General features: G+C 41.2%; 2 protein-coding genes and 3 pseudogenes across 2 annotated transcripts; 2 read left to right on the top strand and 3 right to left on the bottom strand.

The window, feature by feature from the left end:
• Positions 1-5422: 5422 nt before the first annotated feature.
• On the bottom strand, positions 5423-6442 carry LOC139954721 (52 kDa repressor of the inhibitor of the protein kinase-like). The gene is made up of 2 exons (XM_071954639.1): positions 6083-6442; positions 5423-5883 (listed from the first exon to the last, which is right to left on the bottom strand). The coding sequence occupies exons 1-2, from the start codon at positions 6322-6324 to the stop codon at positions 5529-5531; spliced, it is 597 nt and encodes a 198-aa protein (XP_071810740.1). The 5' UTR covers positions 6325-6442; the 3' UTR covers positions 5423-5528.
• LOC139957830 (U2 spliceosomal RNA) lies at positions 5465-5552 on the bottom strand (annotated as a pseudogene).
• A 414-nt stretch (positions 6443-6856) lies between the features above and the next one.
• LOC139984861 (uncharacterized) lies at positions 6857-7926 on the bottom strand (annotated as a pseudogene).
• Positions 7927-8836: 910 nt separating this feature from the next.
• Positions 8837-11081, top strand: LOC139984862 (uncharacterized). Its single transcript, XM_071998964.1, is given in 2 exon segments — positions 8837-9160; positions 9861-11081. Coding segments are annotated over 2 exon segments (1167 nt in total). The 5' UTR covers positions 8837-9112; the 3' UTR covers positions 10980-11081.
• Positions 11082-20557: 9476 nt separating this feature from the next.
• On the top strand, positions 20558-24389 carry LOC139954722 (uncharacterized; annotated as a pseudogene).
• The last annotated feature ends 255 nt before the right edge of the window (positions 24390-24644 follow it).

Here is a 24644-nt window from a genome sequence, read left to right on the forward strand (position 1 = left end):
AAAACGGACTGTTAAACCAAAGTCAACGTCTGGGCATGATTACTTTGCTGCCCAAGTCTGGGGACCCCTTGGATCCCCGTAACAAGCGTCCGATCACCTTGTTAAATGTGGACTACAAGTTGCTGGCTAAGGCTTTGTGCAACCGCCTTGCACTGGCTATGCCGCATCTTGTGGGTGATCTCCAGACTTGTGCAGTCAAGGGTGATTGCATCCAGCAGAACTTGTGGTTGATGCGCGACTTGACCGACTTTGTTATTGAGCGTGATTTGCCATGTGCATTGGTGTCTCTGGACCAGCAGAAGGCCTTTGACATGGTGGATCGCGGTTTTTTAATGAATGTATTGGAGACGTTTCAGTTGCACCCAAATTTTCGTAAATGGATTTCTGTTTTGTATCAGGAAAGTTTCAGTTCTGTTATCGTAAATGGGTTTTGTTCGGAGGTTTTTAACGTAGAGAGGGGGGTGCGCCAGGGGTGCCCTCTGTCTCCATTACTTTATGTTTTGTTTACCGAGTCCCTCTCTCGTCTTTTGGAAAGGGACTCCAGACTTGTTCCATTCGTTGTGCCAGGGGGTGCCAAAGTGAAATGCGCTCAATATGCAGATGACGTGACATGTGTTGTTTCGAGTCTGGGCTCCTTTCGCGCACTCTCGCAGGATTTATCTATTTTCGAGAGAGCTACCGGGGCGAAGTTGAATCCAGAAAAGACAAAGGGCCTTCGTCTTGGTAGCTGGAGATACAGAGACTTACCATTCGGTGCGTCGTGGTCGGATCAGAATATCAAAATTAATGGTATATGGTTCGGCTACGATGCACCTGGTGATGTCACCTGGAGCGAGAGGGCTGAGGTATTTGAGAGCAGGCTCGAAACCTTTGGCACCCGCTGGCTTTCGATCCTAGGGAAAGTCACCGTAGTTAATCGTTTTGTTTCGCCCATCTTGTGGTACCCGGGCGCGGTGTATCCAATTCCGCGTCGCGTCCTAGTGCGGTTGGAGAGAGCGATATTTTCATTTATTTGGTCGGGTGGTACAGAGCTTGTGAAAAGGGCGGTAATGTACCAAAAACTGGAGAAGGGTGGGTTAGGGGTTGTTCATCTGGGAAGTAAGTTAACTTGTTTGTTATTTAAGCAGTTGTTTGTAGCGGTAACTGACCCAGGGTTGCCTTGTTCATATTTTGTACGTTTTTGGGGCGGTTTGCACCTGCGTCGATGGGTCCCGGCGCTGTTTAGCAACAGAGAACCGCATAGTAGTACTCCAAACAGGGTGGTGCGTGTCTTTTGCTCCGCTCTGATTGAGTTGCCCCCTGTTGACCTGTCACAGCCGGCCCTCGTTCACAGTTCGTTGCGGGATAGGGCCTTGAATGCAATTTTTGTACAGGGACGTCATCCTGTCGAAGTATGGCGTTCGGTGCATTCAAGGCTGAATGGTTGCAGGCTCCGTGACCTTGCATGGAGAATTGCACACGGTGCCTTGGTGACCAATCTGAAAAGGTATCACTGGCGATTGGGTGATGGACTGTGCCCGAGGACCGGCTGTGACAGCTTAGAGAGTACTGCCCATGTTTTTTGGCATTGCCCCTTTGTTTTGAACTTGTGGGAGTGGTTTCAGTCCTGGACCGACCGTTTAACGGGAGACCGTTCCTGGTCGGTAGGACAGGGTTTTGTCTTGTATGGATTAGATCCTCCAGTTTGTTCCGTTGCTGTGTTGCAGCGTATTATTTATGTTTGTTCTGTTGTAAAAAAACTTATTTGGAGGAATAGATGTGATGTTGTTTTTAGGGGGAAATTTGCCAGTTGGCAGGCAGTCCTGGAGGCGGTGAAGTCTGACATTCGCCTTCAGGTTGAAGGCGATTTTCGCCGTTTATCTAGGGCTGCCTTTTTTGGACGGTGGTGTGCTGGGGAAGGGTGTTTTGTTTCGCTGCGTGCTGGTCGTCCTTTTGTAGTTTTTTAATATTTCAGTGGGGGGTTGGGCGTTTTGTCTCTGCAGGTCGGTGAGCGTATGTACTTTTTTTTGGCTCGCTTGACCTGAGGTTCGTTTGTAAGAATGGGATGGTTTGGTAGTGCCGTTTGGCCGTGACGTTTTGTATCCCGTATGACATCCAGCATGGTCTGGCTGGAATGCAACAGTAGCACCCCTTTTGGTCGCAGCTTGTACCGAGAAAAGGTTCTGTTGATACGTTGGTATGTACAAGGCATCCTTCAATTAAGCGGTAACACGCCTTCCATTAACATCGACGATTGACACATTGGCGTCTCCTCGCTCTAAGGCTGCTTTATTAGACCTTGTTCCATCAGCCAACTCATCAAAGTGGTTTTCTGGTCGAAAGGACTCATCAAACAAGACAAACTGGGGATTCAACAGAAATGATATGCGAAGCCGCACCACAATCAACCAACAACATATCAGTTCTTTCATGACCTACATCCGTGTCGCGTGATTCACTAACCTTGAATGAAAATGTGTGGTCGTCCTTTACCGGCTTTGTCACTGTGTGTGGAGCTACAATTACCACTTTGTTGGCTTTTCAAGCTCTGGCTACTACCGGAAAATGGAGAACGACGGGACATTCTTCCAAGTAGTTTTCTGCCATCCATGGCAGAACTTTTCTGTCACAACTTACTTCTTCAGAAGCGGAGCGTGTACTTTGTTTCTTGATTTGCTTAGCTTTCCTCCTTTTTTACTTTCTCCTTCTGTATTCCTCTCAAGGCCAACAGTTAGTTCTACAAGAAAAACAAGCAATAAATGAACAGTGGGTAAAGATCATAATCTGTGACTTAACTTTTAGTTTCAAAGTTTTCTTTTGTATGGGCCCAATTCAATTAGGTTGGTAGGGGCGGGGTTGTAATGATTTGCCTGAAGATTTTTGTGGTACTCAACTGTTCCAACTGTGTAGTTCTGAACTGTGCCATGTGAAAAATAAAAGTCAATATGGTGTCTCATTAATGAATGGGTTCTATTTGACCCTACCAGAGATAACAATACATTGCCCATGTTTTCATTGAAATATCCCCCCGCCCCTTTGCAATCCACCTGTCCTGCTGCAGCTATGGTCACAAGATACAATCCTTTTTCAAAAGTCGAGAATGGAGAGGCAGGGTGTGTGACGTCATGCATTAATTCAAAGGGATTTGAGCCCAAAATTTACAGTGGTAGTCACAAGCCTCCTCCTCCTGTAAATTGATCATTTAGCTCATTTGTTAAAAACTTGTTGGTGGCTGTTTACTCTTGAGAATTGTGCCCCTTGCCATAAAGCAACAGATCTTGGTATTTTATTATTAAACAGAACAATTAATTTATCTGCAATGTGGCAGGCAGTACCACCAGAATATACAGTAGGGACTTCAGAACAACTACTAATTATCGTTAGGTAAAAAATATGTCAGCCCAACTTAAACTCTTATGATAAGCAAAGTGCTTTTCCTGTAGGTCTATACAAACGGTCTTACAAGCCATAAAGACTAAAAACTGATCTGGCACATGGAACTAGGCTTAGCCTAGTCAGAGCCTACAGTTTACTAGGATGGATGCACTAATTTTGGGCATGCATCAAAATGGCATTGGCCCTATATATGCCAGATATTCAAATATGGTCACCTTTGGTCAATTTACCTCTGCTCTAGATATCAGTCACATTGATTGTTCATTGATAATGACTGAGAACAATTGGAAAGTACCAAATTTTAAGTGAATATTGATTTTAATTAGGCTCCACCTTGGCTAGGTCACGGCTAGTAAGACCCGGCCTAGCCTCGTAAGTTTAGATAAGTTATTTTTTGGTTTAACTTGTAATAAACCAATAATATAATAGTAGAAAAGAAAGCATCAGGAGGGACAGTCAAATACACACCAATGACCCTATGGCAGAGAAAAAACCTGAAGGCACACCAGATCAGAACCGATTATAATGCTTAAAGTACTTGTCCAAACATTCTTTAACTCATTCACACTACTTGTAGTTCTAGACTAAGCTCGTACTGTAGTTCTTGCAATACAACTACAAGTAGGCCTCGGCTAGTGTACTCAGTAGTATTACTATTAGGCTAGGCCTATGCTATACTACACACAAAATACTGTGATGCGCATGGCTAAAAATTTCGCGGATGCAAAAAAATAAACAAAGGCATAGACCCTAGCCTATATCTACGCTTCCTTAGCATTTAAATCGTTTAGGCCTAACATTTTAGTTAATCTTAACTAACGTTTCGACTATGCTTCGCCTAGTATTAGTATGTTTGTCAAACCTGACACAAAACAAGGATTGGAGTGATGTGAATGTGATACAGGGCAAGCCTAGGCTAGATCACGGCACTCGTAACGTTATGTAGGTGTATAGTATATAAACTCCGTGTTTATATACTATACACTTACATAACGTTACAAGTGCCTGTGGGCTAGATAGCGTAGCCTAGTTCAAACTACTTTTAGGCTACATAGCGTAGTACTCACCTCTTCAATGAAAGTCTCTTCTGTATCATTCTACTTGATGAAAGGGCCGAGACATAAATAAGGGGATTTTCTTCCAATTTGAACTTGATAGCGACCAAATCGTTAGAGCAAGACAAAGTGTTTACAACGCTGTAGTGCATCAGATTCACGATCGCCGGGTTTCGCTCGTCGCGCCGGAAGTGAAATACGCGGGTTTTTCTTCTAGGGAGGGTGCACGCTGAGAGATCGGCACAATTTGAACGTTCAGATCAGAATTAAACTTCTAAAACTGACCTGTTTTGATGAATACTGCATCAAATTGGTTAATTCAACCACTAAATAGGGTATAAATGATCCACCTAAGACTTTTAAAATATTAAAACAATCATCAAACGTAAAAATTATGTTTCATTTGCGTGCATGGCTAAGGTGAATCACGCTACTTGAGAGGGAAATAGTTACGTAATATACAAGCTAACTTTCCAAAGTAATAACCTTGAATGGTGCAGAGACGGCCAGTGTCCATCAGTGAACGTCCGTGCTACTAAAGGGCGGATTCTCACATGTGTGGGGTCATATCTAGTCATGACCAAATATTATTTGTCTTGATACTAAATTAGGGCCTACTATCATTATGTACAGTAGTAGAGCATGCCCTGACAAGCTGGGCAGCATTTAAGATTTCATGTGTAGAAATAGTTCAATATCTTGGTTTTAAGAACATGAAATATAGGGATAAAAATCCTGGTTGAACACGATTTCGATCAAAAGAAAGAGAACAGGAAAAATTGATTGCACCAACCAGCAAGCCCCAACCATTCATACCACTTCACTGATATATCATGTTGGGCAGTCTAAGCTGTCTCTTGTATAGTTTGGCAAACATGTCAATAATAACCTCATTCTTTATTGGGAAGTCATGCTGGATGTGAATATACTTTATAAGAAAATGTCGCCCAGGAAAGAACCTGGGCACGAAAACCAAACTACTGAACGACTGATCCGCTTCTAACCCCAGTCTCCTTGCATCGGGACTGTGACTTGAGTGATCATCGTCAGGTGTGCATCACCATTTCCCTCGAAAGGGAACAGATACTACACATGATCTTAGCCAAAAGGCCGAGAAGCGATGTGAATATGAGCAAGACTTGACAGCCGTTCATCGGTCATTGAAGCTCTTGTATAAATGTTCAGCCTACGTAATCTACGTTCACATTCACACGAAGTTACTGGTGGCATACAACTGATGGACTGTTTCGATGTGGATGGTACATCTGCTGGCTCTAGACCAGGAAACTTGGCCTTCCACATACTAACTTCCATATCTAGGAGCTCTGACGAATGTAGGTCATTTGAGTTTGCCTCCTCAATTATGCGGGTGCTTGATGGTGGTGAAGAATAATCTAGTAGAACCGTTGGTACCAGTCCCATCGCTTCTGTACTTTTCACTGCAAGATCTAAACTAGATTGAAAACATTTGTTATTATTATTTTGTGATGACACTGAATTCCTATTGATGAATTCTTATTTCTTAATATTATCGGATCTCTTATTTTTTGTTAGTGTAACATACTATCTGATGAACTGCGAACTAGGCTAAAAGTGAAACATAATTTATAATCACTTGATTATTCACTATGAATTATTGTAGCCTACTGTACCTGAAAAGCGAGTTTTCAATGATGTGCTCTACAAATGGTATGGCCAAATTTACACGATAGTAGGGCATTGGATCACTAGCTGCTGCATTACTACGGTGTACTTGACGTGTCGTAATTCTTGGCATTGATGGTAAGGTATCCACTGATTCAGCCATGGTGACTGCTTTGTTGAAGATCGTGTTGTATTCAGCCTCCATGTTGTTTCTCATCTCTTTATACATGGCAATAATACCATTTTTCATTTGAAATAAAGAAATAATGTAATGAAATACACAAAGTTATTAAAGCATGTATGTGAAAAATATACACATGACATTCGTAACATTACACACCCCCTAGTAAAAATTCCACCAGCGGTCCGCCTGTTACGATGGCCCATTAGGGCCATAGTGAAATAAAAAAATATATTCCAACCAAAGAAGTAATCTGTCGTAACTGATTATTTAATCTGTCGTAACAGACTATTTAATCTGTCGTAACAGCTTAATTTAATCTGTCGTAACAGATTAGTCTACGCCAGGCGATGAACGACGAAAAAACACGGCCTGACTTTAGAATCCGTACCATATGAATGTGATAGCTTATTTCGAATCGCTTCGCTTCGACCGGCAGAATAATAAACAACTGTATAATCCGGTGCTCGCGTCGAGTGAATGATTCGCTTGAATGGGTAGCTATTATTAAAGGGGTAGAGCTATTATTAAAGGTGTAACGTTATTATGAAAGGGGTAGCGTTATTATGAAAGGGGTAGCGTTATTATTATGAAAGGGGTAGCGTTATTATTAAAGGGGTAGCGTTATTATTAAAGGGGTAACGTTATTATTAAAGGGGTAGAGGGGGTAGAGTTTCAAATGCCAGTCTTTAGTTATTTTATTATTAAAAAGGAGTAGAGTTAAAAGGAATACAATGAGTCAGAGAATAACATTCTGACTTTACTTTATGATTTAACATATAACATATAACAAATTAAGACGGGAATACAAATAGAAACAAGTATTGACATGCGATAAAATACAACGGAATTAATGGGTTCCGGATGGACTGTGCCACGTGCTGTTGTAAACAGAAGAAACGGAATACAAATCAATGAAATGGTCCAGACCTTTATGCTTTACCTGCGAACGCCACAGATGCTCGGCCAAGTAGCCATTCATATGGGCATGTTTTGATTCATACGCAGGTAAGCTTTTTTTGGCGTGCAGCCACTCATTCTCTATGTGGTTCGTACATGCTCCTGTTTCCGCGTTTACGAATTCCACAGAATGATTGACCTTGAGATGAGTATACCCCTCTTTACTCAGGCAATCATAGGCCTTCCAGCAGTCGCTGTGGATGATAGAACCGGGCCTAATCCACTTTTTGATGAGTGTAAGAAGGGTATTCTCATCTCTTTCTCCACTGGCACCATAAACATTTTGCCCCTGTCTTCCACCTCTCTGCCTCCAAAAACCCACTGTCCGTCTTGGATTCGCCCGCGATTATATTTTCGCTTGCCAAACTTGCTTTCGTCGATTTCGACGTGGATGCCGCTGCCACCTATCTGTGAACTGGTGTTAAGAATGACTTGTTCGCAAACTTCTCTGGCAAAATAAGCCCAGTCCACACATGTGGCAGAAGAAAGCCCCAGCTCGTGCTCCAGGAAATCCTGTGGTACTTTCCGACTCCACCAGTCGGTGAATTGGAGGAGCTCTTTGATGGTCAGGTTAGACTTCTCAAACCAGGATTTTTTCCGCACGGACATGGTGCATTGGTGAACCAGGGGCTTGCTCGAACGACATCTCCATCTATGTACGTGAAGAGAGATATTAAAATAATTAAATAGAGGTTACGAAGAATTTCTGGAGGGGGGGGGGAAGGATATAGGGTTAGGGGTTAGGGTTCGGGATTAGTTAGGGTTGGGGTTAGGGGTAGGGAATAGGGTTAGGAGTTTGAAGAACGGGAGGTGGATTTAGGGAGTGGTTACATCGATGTGGGAGAGAGATAGTAAGAAGAGAACGTATGAAGAGAAATTGTTATTACCTGTAGCCGTCACTCGTTGCTTTTTGCACAGAGATGGCTTCCAACTTCATTTTTCCACCACAGGTGGAGCATTCAGGGTCTTTCATGATTACTCCCTTGGACATCAACCAAGTTAGAGTCGTCAGCTTGTCTTTCAAGACATCTTCATGGAGCCTGTCGTATGTCATTGGCTTGTTTGTAATTGCTTGTGAACGACTATAACTGGGATTCCAAGAGGTGGATGGAACTAATTCTGCCATTATATTTGTTAGGAACGTGGTTACAACTTTGTCGTTAAGATGTGTCTTGGAACAGAGCTGCTGCAAGATATGATTAGTGGAGTATAAACACATGCTTAAGTCTTACTGCAGTAGACCATCACAAAAGAAGACGTTTCAATGGAATTCGTTGTCAATAAAAAAGTTTATTACGTATTCATTCTTTGCTCTTAATTGTGTTAAATATTCATATTATTTATTACATATTTATTATATATTCATGAACATATTTCATATTCATTATTTCGCTTTTGTTCTATGGTAATGAATATTAAAATATGGTAATAAAGGAAAAGTTAAGGTTTCAATTTTTCTTTCAAACTCCAAATCCTCATCCGGCTCACAGCCTGATTGGTTAGGAGTATGCGCTATTATTAATTCGCATCCTGACATCCCGGGTTCGATTACTGCTATGTGTTACTCATGTTATTAATCATGCTTCTTCTCTTCTCTTCACAGATAGGTAGGTCTCATCCGAGCCAACTGGTGAGGATTCTAAATTAGTACCAAAAACACACACGAGTATTGAAGTGTAAAGAATATATTTATCCAAACCCAAGCCTGGGCACTAGCAGGGTATGAAGAGAGAACTCCAACACAATAACGCTGAACAATACCACGGAGAGGCGTTAACTGCCACAACACAGTGCACGCTGCACGTGCAACATATACAGTAGCGCATAGCGCATGATATATTCCACCTACCGAACAGTCATTGAAGTAAGTACGTACGTGTGCATAGCCAGTAGGATTATGAACGCCATCAGTGATGCCTTTGTATTTCGGCGTGTGTTTTGCCATGTAAGTTTAATGTTGTATTCGTTTGAAACATGTTAAGTTAGTAATACATGTTAAGTTATACTTTTCAGGTTAGAAAGACTAACTTTAAGCCTAGATCATCGGCTTCATGGATGTTCAGAGTTAGTCATACTAGGTCTACGAACAACCCTAAGTTGCCTAACGTTACAAACAGCTGTTACCGGGCCTGCCCTAACCATGAATGATACAAGCAAAAGTTAGATTTAGTTGAAATAAAGTAAACCCATGGCCTACACTTCACTATACATTACTATGTTCAAGCAAGATTGGGAGGGAATTCATACCACTGCTTCGTGGCCTAGTATTTGACTGATCGAGTTGAAGACATTATTAAACAATTGCTAGGCTAGGCCTACTACTTTTTCAGAAAATAGCCTACTGAAATAAACAGTTCAAAAGCCATTAATAGTGGACTGGCCTGCACGACCCCCCCCCCACCAATCTGCCAACAGTGATATAGATAGGATTTTTTCCTGTGCATAAAGCATGATAATTACAAAGTATTCATGTAAATTGTGTTGTATGAAAGACATTTGATTAATGGAGGTGCATGGCAGCATTATTGTTTGACCCGGCATTATTGGTAATAGCTTCGCAATTATGAAAAACTGATTCGTCAGCATGTACGAGTGTGTAAATAGTAAGCATTCGTTTATATTTTTGTTGCATTATTTCTTTAAAGGGTTTGGTGATGAAAATGTCAACCAGAAAGGACAAAATAATGGAGAGGCTGCGAGAAAAGTTGAGGCTAAGACAAAGGGAAAACAGAACAACTGAAGTTTCTACACACCGTTCGAGCAGAATGCAAGGAAACAAAAATGCTGCGAAAGCTGAAAGAAGGGTTGATGTTGGATGACTGCATTTATCTAAAGGGGACACATACAAGCAAGTACGCATACAAAACGGTGGTGGCATACGACGTTTAATTATGCCAAAAGCCATGAATGTTTCACATGTGTTAGAGGAGGCAAAGAAGTTGTTTTTCCCAGACGGGCTTTCCCCTAAGGGAACACTAGCAGATTTCAAATTTTAGATGATGGATGTTCGCAAGCTCCCCTTTGTGAACAATCCAACAATCCAACATATTGACATATTGACATGTGACATATTAACAAAAGAAATTGAAAGAGACGATTCAACAAGTGGTGAAGCATCCTGTGAGGAAACTGACCAGGTACAAGATGTAGATGAAACTGTCCATGTGTCCGATGATTCCGGAGATGAAATTCCAGCCATTGATCTTCATGTGATGACTGATGTTGGCAGTGAGGTGACGGTTGGTACATCTCAACAAGTAATGACTGAACGTAGTGATCTGACCACTTATGAAGAGTCCGAAATTAATTTAAGTGGCCATCCCAGCAATAAATTACCTTCAGGAACACCCACAATTGTGTTTCGACCATCGGCGTTAGCTGGTAGTGATTTTCATATTGATGATACACACACCAAAACAACATTTGTAATCAGGAGAACACATGTTTTTGAAGAATTCATAGAGTTCTTTAAAGACCCACAAGTACCAAATTCTGCAATTGAGATAAGAATGGTACTGCCAAATGGTGAAATTGAATTGGGAGATGGGTCCGGAGTGTATGCCGATGCCTTCACAGCTTTTCGGGAGGAGTTTGCAAAGTATTCAACAGGTGACCAGTTCAAAGTTCCTTCATTACGACATGACTTTGATGCAAATTCTTTGGAATCGGTTGGTCGCATAATTTCCAAAGGATGGAAAGATATGAGTTACTTTCCATTGTCTGTTAGTCCCCCATTCATGGAAGAAGACATGAAGGGGACATGAAGGATGCATTTTTTCAAAACATATGTGTTAGAGAAAATGGTCATTGTCGAAGCACTTACACACTTTCCAGAGGGTGCTAGTTATGATGAGCTGATTGATATTCTTGATGGTTACGGATGCCGTGTTCTAGTTACGAAGCGCAACTTGCCTCAAATCCTGTATGAAATAGGGCACAAACAGATAATTCAGAAACCAATGTTCACAGCTGACAGCATGCGAGAGTCTCTTGTGCCCTTGCGAAAAGAACTAACTCCATTAAAACTGCGTGAACTCTACAAACACATGATGCCAACGTCCCAGAAAGTTATTACCAGGATAAAAGTCCCACAAGATATTTCAGAAGGCCAACATGTGGTATTTTCTTACTTAAAGAAGTACATCCGATCCCTTTAGAAAGACAAGCTTCAGAAGTTTTTGCGCTTTTGGACTGGGGCTGATGTTTTGTCATTCCCGCAGTTAAACGTTTCATTGAATCTCTTGGATGGATTTTCACGCAGGCCAGTCGCACACACTTGCAGCCAGTGTTTGGAGCTTCCAACAACTTATGAAAGCTACATTGATATGAAAATTTAACTAAACCAGGTTCTTGACTCAGGTATCTGGGTAATGGACATAGTTTAATATAGCTGGCCTTTGTCAATAAAATAAGTTCTACTACCCATATTTCATGTTTATGGTGGTGTTTTGAAGTAAAGGATATTTTCTTCTGAAACCTCAGAAATTGGTGTTGTTTAGCCAATTATTACATCACCATCATCTTAAGATAAGGGATAAAATGTACAGTGGTTTTGTTCGTTCATTCAGAATGCTCTGTGGACCAGGAAAACTGTTTTCAAATTTGTTATGTGTACGTTTTAGTCTACTAGAGTCACTTTATTTAAATTTTAAATCAATACAATCAGCCTGTATAACATTGATTAGGCAAAATCTGCTGGAACTTTGAAAGTTTCTGTCTTTTGGTCTATCTTATTTAAGAAATCATGCAATATCATTTAGCCTTCGCGGTGAATGAAGTAACAAGTAAACAGATAGGTCTTGACATTACAAATATTTTCTGTAGTTAGTTTGAAGTGTTGACTAAATATTGCATGAGAGTGTAATGTTTTTTGTAGTAAAAGTGCATTTTGTTAAAGTTGTAGAAGTAGTTATTTCCATATGTTGATAGTTTTAGACAATTTGGCAAAGTATAAAAGAGGGCCATTACAACACATTGAAGGCAATGTTATACATCAATTGGACAGATTTATCACTTTTTGTCATCTTTTTCATCCTAGAAACTGTCAGTACATTAAGCAAGTCACATTAAAAATACCTTTTTGTGCAGTATGTGTAAGGAATATTCCACAAAATTTCTATCATACTTTTTCGCATAACTGGCATGGTTTCTACAAATAGTAAATTGTTGGCTTACTGTACATTACTTTTGAGTTATAAGTAAAGTTTTATGCAGCCTTTGTTTTTTAATTTTGAAGAATATTTAATCCATATATTCAACAAAAAAAGAGATCCTGTATGTAACGCAAAAAGCGGTATAAATCGTTTAGAAAGAAACAGGACAGTGTCAGCATGAATATAAAGAGAGATCAGTAGTTGAGTCCTATGCGGAATAAAGCAGGAATTATGAGGTGTGATGTACAGCTACTCTAACCTCACTGCTGATTAGAGTCCTGCATTGGTGCATCCTCGGGTAACTAGGGGCCCTTTTGAAGATATGTAATTGTTTATCATAAACATTTTCAATAATTTGGAAAGTACTGTAATTGTTTTATGTTAAACTTGTTTCTTGGTTTTTATTTTGAGATATTATTGTTCATGAATAAACAGAGCAGGAGAGCTGGTCATTCCACAGTTTTGTTGTAAACTTTGTCACATTCCTGCAGTAGAGATTGTTATGATGAACGAAAGTTTCAGAACAAAACTTATGTAGTGAATTGAAAATTAAATACAAGTAATTAACCCAAGTCAGTCAGGTTGAGAAAAATAATACAAAAGGACGCAAAATGCTGCTTTAAGAGAGCAAAGAAAAGTGAAATTTATTAATGATTCATGGAATAATTATGGCAAGGGGCAAAACAAAATCAGTTATTGCCATTATTGCCGATATTCAGAGTAACCATAAAGAGTACAGTGCTGCTATATGACTTGGGTCATTTACTTAAATGTGGGGTACTTTATAAGAATTCATGACTTAGAGAGAGAAAAACACATTAAATACTTAGAGTGACAGGCCAGTGCTGTAGTTGAGATTAGTAGATCCAAGTCCGAGTCCAGCTGGTCCGAGCCTAAGTCCAAGCTACATTTTAATAGTACATGGCAATACATTGTAACACATATGCAATATTCTGTTTACCCCTTATACCTATTATGAGTATGGAAAGTATTCATTTTCCCATGACTCACATTGATCATGGTAGTTGTCCCCTTAATATCTTAAGCTAAATATCATTACGTATATTACTTTCAAAAGTGACCTTGCTATATTCATCAAAGTGGTCAGGTATATACATACTGAGGTTTCAAAAAGCAAAACTGAGTATCGATGACCATGTCTTGACTTTGCTTTAGCATAGTTGTGGCAATGTGTTCTTACTGTACATTAATGCTTGTACATCCAAGGGAATAAATCAGACATACAAGTAGCTTCTTATGCAGATTGAGCACTCTATCAAACACAGACACTACATTATGCATATCTTATGTAAGGTCTTTGTCTTTGGATATGTTTATATGTATTAGACTATGGTTAATGCTACCCCCCCCCCCCCCCTCTCTTCCTCTTTCACATGCCATTCAATTACTTAATGTATTGCATCTATAAGGACACAATGACTTGGTAATGGATTCATACTGTAAGGTGTCACATCATGGTATATTGAAGGAGCATCAAAATATATAGATGGACACTCAGATATCTGGCTATCAGTTCAGTTATAGATCCTATTTTCTTGTGTCAAATGATCAGTTTTACACTGCAGATTTGATAATACTTCAAATCTTTGTAGTTATACTGTAACATATTTGTAACATGTGTTGTCGTACTTGCTTGGACTGGATGCAGCCTGCTTCTGCAGAACATGGGGACACTACTGTCAGCCATAGTGTCCTTACATATTGTGTCCATATCAATATTTCTTTCTGTAGTTGGAGGACACTGCTGTCAGTCATAGTGTCCTCTTTACATTATTCTGTCTTGGTATTTAAAAATCCCTTCGTCAGAACAAGTACGGTTAGTACTGTCAGCTATTGCCAACACGTTTGACAACCATTCACTCTTAGCATTCCATTCCTTTCATTACTCACCTTGTCTCATGTCCTTCCTAGTACGTCCTTGATTTTTTTTTTCATACAACCATCAGGTGTGCCTTGCTTCTTTTTTAGAGGGATGTTAACTGTACTTTAAAAATTTGACCACAAATTCTGATTTTTATTAAGCCACTGTTGTGTATGATCCTGTGTATTTGCTGTAACAATTTATTTTGATGTAATAGGTCTGCAGGTTATGTGCCCTATATCACCACTTGATATGTCATATGTATGAATATACCAAAAAATTGTACCCTATAATTATCATTTTAATTTGTACATAGGCCTATGACAACCTTGGAAAAGGATTGCAAAAGGGGGCTAATATGAACTTGGTCCGTGTAGTGGTGGTGAGCAACGAGGGAATTGATTAATGTGATATAAATCTAATTGCTGCATAGTGAAGACTATCTAAAGAAGACATGCATGTTAAAAGTCAATCCTGGTGGCCAAAAAAAGTGACCTTAAAAAATGATAAATAATTTTCTAAACATGTTGTCAAAGTATGAGAACGCTAATGTTGCGTTTGACAGAGAAACGATTTTTTAATCGTTATGGATACACATTTCGAATATGATTTGAACAGTAAAATACGTTACGTCAGCTCTGCCATAGCAGATTGCGTCGTAACCCACGCTTCGAACAGTAATCAGCACAAAACCGCGTTTGTATACAGATTAATATCTTCCTTAATTCCCGCTGAAATTTCTTCTAAATTAGATATGTTTTTAAAAACTCATAAAACCGCCATTTGTTGTGAAGATCGGTGATTTCGTGGTCTTTGTGTCACTCAAGATAAGTTTGAATAGCAGACTCGTTGTTTACATTACGATGTTCAGCTCCAATACCAAGATGGATGTTAGCGTGTTGACTACAGTACTGTGTGGTACTTTCTACGAAGCTTAAGCTCCCCGATACTACGTTCAGCTAGGCAGGTTAGCGAAGTCCTTTTGTGGAACGATGCCTCAGTGCCAGGCTTTTGGATGTAGTAATGTGCATGGATGCGTGAACGAAAAGGGAGACTTTCGTTTTTTAGTATTCCTAACCCCAACAAGAGTAATGAAAACTGAACTGTGTAGGAGGTGGATTCATGCGATCGGAACAGACAAATTCGATCACAAGAAATATGAGTACCATCGTGATCGCGTAGTTTGCGAAAAGCATTTTACATCGGAATGTTATATGGATGACATGCAGGCCCGGTTAATGGGGACCAACCCCCCCCCCCCCAAAAAAAAATAAGCCAGGATCGGTTCCAACATTATTTACTTTTTTACCAAACTTCGGGTGAGAATTACCATCTCAATCAGAACTACGGATCCAGTCAAAAGAAATACAAGAGGTAGGTATATGGTTGGCTATGGCGATCAAACCCAAATCGTAGCCGTGTCCATACATGGCCTACACTTGGCTTTGTAAATTTGCAATTCCTACTTTAAGTACGTAACCTTACTGTAGCTTGGCTTATTTAGGTTAAATTATGTAGGCCTACATCATGTCTCTTTTTTGTGTTTTTATTGTAATAAAATTGGGTAGCATTTTAGGCTGTTTTCATTGATTCATTATCAATAACAAATGAAATTTTGCAACGTCTAAACTTCATTTTGCCATTTGAGGTCTACGGTAGACCACACTGTCAGACTGCATTGCTTTCTTGACAAAATTCACCAAGGGCTGCAGCAGTACCTAGGACATTCACAACTGCAACACTCTGGACATTCAACTAACATAACAATAACATTGGATAGGCCTAGCATAAGTAGTCCTTATTTTGGCTTCAAATTTAATTTATCTGTTTGTTACAATTGTAGCCTATGGTTCTTGTTGAGGAAGTGTTGATAGATAGATATGAGGCTGATAGGATGAGGAGCTCAATGCTGCTGCAAATTTCACAGACTTCTGAGTCTGAAATGATGTTCCACTGGCAGACCTGTGGGCTGTACATTGTGGGAAAAATTATACATTTTAGGTTTGTCAACAACTGCGATTTTTCTTGGTGCTGTGGACTTGTTCAGGTCGATAATCCAAAAACAATTCTTCAGTTGTTACAGTCATAACACCGTTAACATGTGTAAGGAATGAATGCTCAATATTTCCTGTTCACAGAAAATTACCACTCTGTATAAATAAGTAACAGTGTTTAAATTCAATGGCCAATTAGGCATCCTGGTTACAGGAAAATTTAAATACAAATTCTCAATGTCATTGCGAAACCAATGCTTTTGTATGCATATAGTCCTTACAGTATTTTTCTCATATTACCATACATCTCTAAGCTACAGGAATATCCCCATACTGTACAGAATAAATGACAATGTTTTCACTATTTCAAAGGCATCATTAATGATCGCGCAACATTTTCTTCTTCATCCTTTCCAGTTCTTGAAGTCCCTCAGCCCAGCCAAAAAACCAAAGAAAGGTACAAAGGTCAAATCAGCTCCACTTGATTCAGCTGAGATTCCAGAAGCAGAAATTGTTGTTGGTGCTACACAATGGGTAACTGCCATTTTATTTTGTGCTTTTTACGTGACCCGCCATGCGGGCTACAAAACGTCACGGCCAAACGGCATTACCGAACCAAACGCAACTCAGGTCTAGCGAGCCAAATAAACATACGCCCACCGACCTGCAGAGACAAAACGCCCACCCCACTCAAACGTTCAAAAACCTACAAATGGACAACCCGCACGCAGCGAAACGAAAAACCCTCCCCAGCACACCAGCGTCCAAAAAAGGCAGCCCCAGATAAACGGCGAAAATCGCCTTCAATTTGAAGGCGAATGTCAGACTTAACCGCCTCCAGGACTGCCTGCCAACTGGCAAATTTCCCCCTAAAAACCAAATTACATCTATTCCGCCAAACATGTTTTTTTACAACAGAGCAAACAAAAATGATGCGGTGCAACACAGCTACCGAACAAACTGGAGGGTCTACCCCATATAGCCCTGCCCCACCCAACTTAGTTCAGTTCAGTTCTCGTGGAGTGCGGACGTGTTTTCGGCTGCTCTCCACCTTTCGTTGACCACACCTTTATCGTGTTTTTACGTTGGCCCTTCATTAGTTTACAGTTTGTTTTAGTGTAGTTTCTGTATTTTGGGTTTGTTTCGTTTTGGTTTGTGTATAGGTGCGTGGCTTTGCCACACCCCTAGCTGTCATGGCGGTTCGCCGTGACAGCAAAATCGTATTGTTGAGTTTTTCGGGGGAGGCTAAGGTCGTCCCCGTACAAGTTTTTTCAGTTTTGCGTTCTGTTGGTTTAAAGGTCCCTGGAGAGGTTGACGCGCTTCAGCGTAAACCTCTCCGGGGTATGAATTGTTTTGATGTACGGTTTACCTCGGAGGCTGCCCGCGTCCGAGGCGTCCATGTGTTGGAGGGAGTTGAGGGATTGAAGGTCACACCGTATGGCAGTTCGGTGTGGGTGACAGTCCTCCATCTCCCTCTGGACATGTCTGAACAGGTTGTTGTGCGGACACTGGGGCGTTTTGGGAAAGTGACCGGCTACGAGGAGCCGGAATTCCTTGAATGTAAAGGTGTCAAGACCGGGACTAGACGAGTTAGAATCGAACTCAAGTCCGATATCCCCTCTACCTTGTGGGCTAATGGGCACAGGGCCCACATTGCATACCCGGGCCAGCCTCGCACTTGTTGGAGGTGTGGGCTGGAAGGGCATGAGGCCAGGTTGTGCCCGAACAAGCGGTGTAGCCGCTGTTTACAGGTTGGGCATACCCTGGCCGAGTGTAAAGGGGATATCGTTTGCAACTCGTGTGGGAAAACGGGCCATCTCGCCCGTTTATGCCCAGACCGCTCATACGCCGCGAGAGTGGCTACGGGCGTGGTTGCAGCGGTCCCTGTCCCGGCCTCTGACACCGTACCACATGATGATCCTGTCATCGCCCCAGTGTCCGACACTAGCGCCCCGATGGAGGCTTTGTTCCCCCTTTCGTGTCCGACCTCTCCCCTGATCGAACTTGCCGAGACTGCCAGCCTGCCCACTGAGGCAGAGCAGGACAAAACGGCGGAGATGGTACTAGCGGAGTGGCACGCGGCGCAGGATGCCGCTTGTACTGGTTCACCGGTAGCTGCGCCCGCTATCGGTGATACTAGTCGGGCCCCGAGTCAACCGGCCCAAGAGACATTAAGTGGCCCAGATTCTGACTCGCCAATGGAGGACTGCACTACAGCCTTATTAGTTGTGGCTAAGGAGTCCTCCGATTGGTTTGATGAGACAAAACAGGCCACTGATCTCATTGACTCGAGTGGCCCTTCCAACCTACCCGCAGCCGCTTCCGCTATACCGGACACGATGGTCGCTAGTGGACCTCCTGTTCCTGACAGAAAGGTCCACTCGATCAAGGTTGACGAGGAGTTAAGAACTCTGCTCCCTCGTAAGAAAAGGGGGAATACTGTTAGGGGCTTGAAAAGACCCGTATTGGGAAAATTTCGCAGGTAATGCGCAAGCCTGTTGTCTGCTATCGGGACGGCGTACCCCGGATGAATTTTGGAGTTAGTTAGTTGTTATGTGTGGGGTGGGGGGTTTGTGTGGTCCTTACATAATATGTGTTGGGGGTTTTCTGTTTGTGGTTTGGTGTTGGCTTTTGGGGGCTGGTTTGTGGAGCTTTATTGTTTTGGTTCTGTTGCCCTTCTGGTCCGTGTCCTTTTCGCGTCACGTTGAACGCTATATTTTATACATTTGTGGGTTAGTGAGAGATTTCTGTTTGTGGGTTTTCAGTTGGGTTTTTGGTGGTTGTTAAACAGACTGGGATTGTTTTTGGTTTTGTTGACCTTTGGTCCGTGTCCGTTTCTTTGCACGTAAAAAGCACACTGCACTACAGCCTTATTAGTTGTGGCTAAGGAGTCCTCCGATTGGTTTGATGAGACAAAACAGGCCACTGATCTCATTGACTCGAGTGGCCCTTCCACCCTACCCGCAGCCGCTTCCGCTATACCGGACACGATGGTCGCTAGTGGACCTCCTGTTCCTGACAGGAAGGTCCACTCGATCAAGGTTGACGAGGAGTTAAGAACTCTGCTCCCTCGTAAGAAAAGGGGGAATACTGTTAGGGGCTTGAAAAGACCCGTATTGGGAAAATTTCGCAGGTAATGCGCAAGCCTGTCGTCTGCTATCGGGACGGCGTACCCCGGGTGAATTTTGGAGTTAGTTGTTATGTGTGGGGTGGGGGGTTTGTGTGGTCCTTACATAATATGTGTTGGGGGTTTTCTGTTTGTGGTTTGGTGTTGGCTTTTTGGGGCTGGTTTGTGGAGCTTTATTGTTTTGGTTCTGTTGGCTTTCTGGTCCGTGTCTTTTTCGCGTCGCGTTGAACGCTGTATTTTATGCGTTTGTGGGTTGGTGAGAGGTTTCTGTTTGTGGGTTTTCAGTTGGGTTTTTGGTGGTTGTTAAACAGACTGGGATTGTTTTTGGTTTTGTTGACCTTTGGTCCGTGTCCGTTTCTTTGCACGTAAAAAGCACACACAGTCATCAATGCATACAACAACATATGAATATGACATCACTTTCATGGAAGACAATTACATGCTGCTCTTTGATGATTTCAGATTCCCATGGGTGATGTACATGATGAACTTCCAGTCACAGAAACAGAAGGCAGTGGCATTACATCTCCTCCTGTGTCACCTCTTGTGGTGGGTATTAAATAAATCAATCAACAATCAAAACCAACTCAGTTTTAAATCAATTGTTCTGCCACCAGCCCACATTACAGCAAATTTCTATTCTTGGACTTAGTATATAGTAAAATTGTCAATTGTTACGTGTTGTGGAAACATTTCTCCAATGGTTAACAACTTAATGTAAATGTATCTCTTCAGTATTTGTGTCCTACTGTCTTTCTATAGGGGTGTATTGACATATTCATTCATCTATTCAATCTAGAACATTGACATTGTTAATGTGAAAACCATTTGTGCTCAGATTAATCTATTGTGAATTTTTTCTTCTCATTTTTTGAAGAAAATTATTCAATATGTAACTTAAGTGCTTTGATAACATTGTTGCAAAGCCTGACTACAAATGTGACCAATTCTACACCAAAATATGCAACATTGTATCACTGAAACATCAATTTTTTGGGCTTTTGATTTGATCAGGATACACAAAAATTCCTTTCCTTCACATATTTGGTTATTTATGTTAGAAAATTTATATCATTATATTCCTGTCACAAGTGTTCATTTTTGTTTGGTATCAATTGCCCATATTTTGTAGATTCAGAGACAGATATTGGGTACTTCAAAGTACCTTGTCCAGTTGATGCCAGAAAATTTTCATCCCCCATATCTCCACTACATTCAACAGCAAGGCCCGCTAGTATTACCACCACACCAAGTGTAAGGAGAAGAGCTTTCTTTTCTTTTCTTCCTTTCATGTGTTGTCTCGACAAATTGCAAGTGTTTCTGAGGTATTCTGTAATGATATAGTCATTTCAGCATATTCAGATTGCAATATTGTGGCACATGTCCAAATGTAGACATTTTGAAGACATTCCAGCAATTATGCCAATTAGCAATTTCAGCAATGAACCAGTCCATGCATCAGCTATATTTTTACTACATCATCATGATGAGGTAATGAGGTGTACCACATTTAGCAAAAGGAGCCTTTTGACTTTGGCGGAGTTCAAAGCTCATTTGTAATCAGTAGGGGTCAAATGATGAATACCATATCTCAAGAAGGGAAGGTTGGACAGATAACAGGTGTATCATATTAAGGTGCGAGAAGCTTTTCGTAGTACAGTAAGTGGAGGTCAAAGGACATGAGGGGTCAGCAGGCATCAATTTTACAAACATTGAAAACATATCTCAAGATGGGAATCTTTGGACAGATCTCATGTTTGTAATGTAGTATACCAACCTGAGCACAAGAAGCCAATCAGTTGTCATGTCAGGGCAGCAGCCTTCATTGTTGATACAGTAGTCGCATACACATGTTTTCCCAGTGTTATTGCTGGTGAGGTTGTGCAACCTCACCATATAGTAGATCAGAACATTATACAATGCCTTACTATACTTTGAAATGTTGTATCTTGAAAATCACCACGCATTAGTGCACTCTGGTTAGGTTTCTAGTGGCGAAGAATGACAGGAGCTATGTTTCCTGAACCTGCAACTAAATGTTAATGTAACATCGCAATGTGTGCTCTTTTGCTGGAAGCAGTCACATTAATATGAATCAGAAATCTTTGTTTACTATAACAAGAATGACATGTTGTCAGAAATTTTACAGTCAAAACAAAATATGTGATATGTGCTATTAATTCATTGCAGGATTCTGGGAGAAGTGACGCAAGCAAGCCCTTAAAGTAGCAGTTCTTCATCAGTACCTGCATCTAGTCCCATTTATGCACCCTCAGAGGGAGAAGAACATGCAAGTTCGAGCGACACGTCTGAAGAAGGGTTTAGCAGCAGGGAGGATAGACTGATAAAACAGGAACTTCATTGTGTTTGAACAGTGTTTGGACAATCTTATTGGGAAAGTTTGTTGCAACAAATGTATGGCAACCGCTCTTGAGACCACAAAGTATGTGAAAGGCACAATGGTGTCTGTAAAAATGACATGCCTGAATGGTCATGAAATAACAACATGGTCTTCACAACCACTTGTTAGGGATACACCTTGTGGAAATTTTTTACTGGCAGCTGCCATCTTACAATGCATGAACTTTATGGGGGGTGCAGTGCATTGGAAAGTCAATGTTCTACAATACGTTGATGAACACCTTAATACCTGTGGTGAATCACACGTACATCGAGCACCAGAAGGAAATCTTCCAGCAACTCCATGGGCAAGGCATTTGGCTGTCAGGTGATGGAAGATGTGACTCCTCCGGGTTATAATGCGAAGTACTGTTCGTACACCCTGATGAATTCTAAAACAGAACATATTGTTCATACAGAGCTAGTGCAAGTCTCTGATACAACAAGCTGTGTTGCCATGGAGAAGATGGGATTTAACAAGAGCCCGAGGGCACTGTGGTTCCTTGCTTGGGGTATATGACAATACACATAATATTATCAAGCAAGATTGGGCTGAAATAGTCCAAGTAATTGTGGTCCTACATGTTCCCATAAAGTAACCAACACTACAGCCAACACTTTTGTGATCACAAAATGTGAACGGATTTTGGATCAAAAGGCACTTTTGAGATCTAAATATGGCGTCGAAAATGTAAGAAATATAAGAGACCTACAAGCGTGTCAACAGATATGATAACATTGGTGACCTCAGATGACATGACCTTTAAGTTTCAAAATGTTCCACCACTCCTTTCACAACTTGTCCCAAAATATCAACCATGTAACACCTTGGCATTGAGATTTAATTGCATTAAATTTCCAAAAATTAACTTTGAACTTGTATACATAACTTCACACACAAAGGTCACTCGGAGGTCAAGCAATTGACATTTTTCATCGGTGAGACCTAAATAGAGCATGACTGTAAAAATTCAAACATATTTTCTTTGCCCATTTTCTCCCCCCAAAATGCTACTTTTTTAACATTAGCTGACCTTTGGTGACGTTGGACCACATGACCGTTAAGTTTGAAAATATTCCCCTATACCATTTGCAACTTGTCCAAAAAAATTCACCTTGTCACAACTTGGCACTGGGAGTTATTGCATTAAATGTCTGAAAATTAACTTTGACCTATTATAACTTCGCACACGAAGGTCACATGGGGGTCAACCCATTCACATTTATGATCAAAAGGTACCTTTAACATCTGGAAATAGCATCGAAACTGTAAAATCCACAAAACACGAAAAGGTCACCAGAGGTCAAATTGAGGTCAAGGGTCACCCAGATCCGGGTCGACAATTGGATTACATTGAAGCAACTCCCAACCCTAACGGACATTTCGTTCTCAAGTTATCGGAAAATACTAGTTTTTTATCATTAATTGACCTTTGATGACCTCGGATCAAATGACCGTTATGTTTGAAAATGCTCCCCTAACCAGTTCACAACTTGTCCCAAAATATCAATCTTGTCGCACATTGGCACTGGGAGTTATTGCAGTTTTAATATGTTCGGTTTTTGGACCATAACTGACCTTTGGTGACCTTTGTGAGCACCAAAAACAATAGGGCACACCTTCTCCATATGGCGGATCTATAGTCCAAGTTTGGCCTCAATCCAACTTTCCCTTATTGAGATAGAGCGGACCCAAGAAAGTGTCACAGATGCACACACACACAGACATACACACACACACGCCAACCTGACTACATAGGTTCCTTTTGCTAAAGCAAGGAACCAAAAATGTTTGGACCTTATGTCAAACGGAGTCGAAGTAGCGCTTGTTGCAACAGATCGGCATGCTGGAATCAGGAATCTTGTAAGAACTGAATATCCGCACATCGCCCACAATTTTGATGTTTGGCACTTTGACAAATCTGTGCGGAAGAAGCTTACCTCCAAAGCCAAGAAGAAGGACCATGATGCATTATCACCTTGGATCCATTCTATCTGCTTGCACTTGTGGTGGTGCTGCCAAAAACTGCAACCAAGATCCACAAATGCTACGTGAGATGTGGACATCAATTCTTAAACATATTGTTAATGTTCATACATGGGTTGATGGTGAAAAGTTTCACCAGTGTGGGCACACCCCACTTTCAGAAGATGAAAGTCGATTGAGGTGCTGGCTGAAGCCTGGATCCCCAAGCCACATTGCTCTCCAAGAAGTCATCCTCAACAAAACCATTCTGAAAGACTTGGAGCATCTAGTACATTCTTGCCACACTGGTGCATTGGAGTTATTCCACAACAATTTGCTGAAGTTCTGTCCGAAGAGGATAGAGTATTCCTACCCACATATGCAGGCTCGTATGCATCTTGCTGTATTAGACCACACCAAAATCTAAACAGGGAGCAGGCCACTGTGAAAAGGGATGCAAAATCAGCAGGTGCAATTGGTGACAAAAGATTTTCCATGTCATACTCAAAATCTCAACGTAAATGGGTCGTGAAGGTCTATGAAGGAAAGTCTTATAATTATGTGCAGGAGATGATGGCCAACTCCATACGTGGGTTTGAAGGGAAGATTGCCTATGAGGAAGTACACAACCCTGTCAGACCACAAAGCAGTGCCCAAGCCAGATAAAGGAGTGTTAGTGGATCAGCTAAAATCCCTGTTTGATTTAGCTATATCTAGTGTGGCTCCAGAGATTCACTTTCATTGTGATGAAAACACAGAAGATTCACTTGAATCGGAGAACTGACACGGTTGCTTATGTATATTACCTTCTTGTCTCTATGAGATCTTGTATTTACATATGGGCCATTCATTGCTGTCTTTGTTGTCTACCATGAGTTGACATAGTAAAAATATGTCTTTCCTTAAG

This window comes from Apostichopus japonicus, chromosome 17 (assembly GCF_037975245.1).
Source record: "Apostichopus japonicus isolate 1M-3 chromosome 17, ASM3797524v1, whole genome shotgun sequence".
NCBI lineage: Eukaryota > Metazoa > Echinodermata > Holothuroidea > Aspidochirotida > Stichopodidae > Apostichopus > Apostichopus japonicus.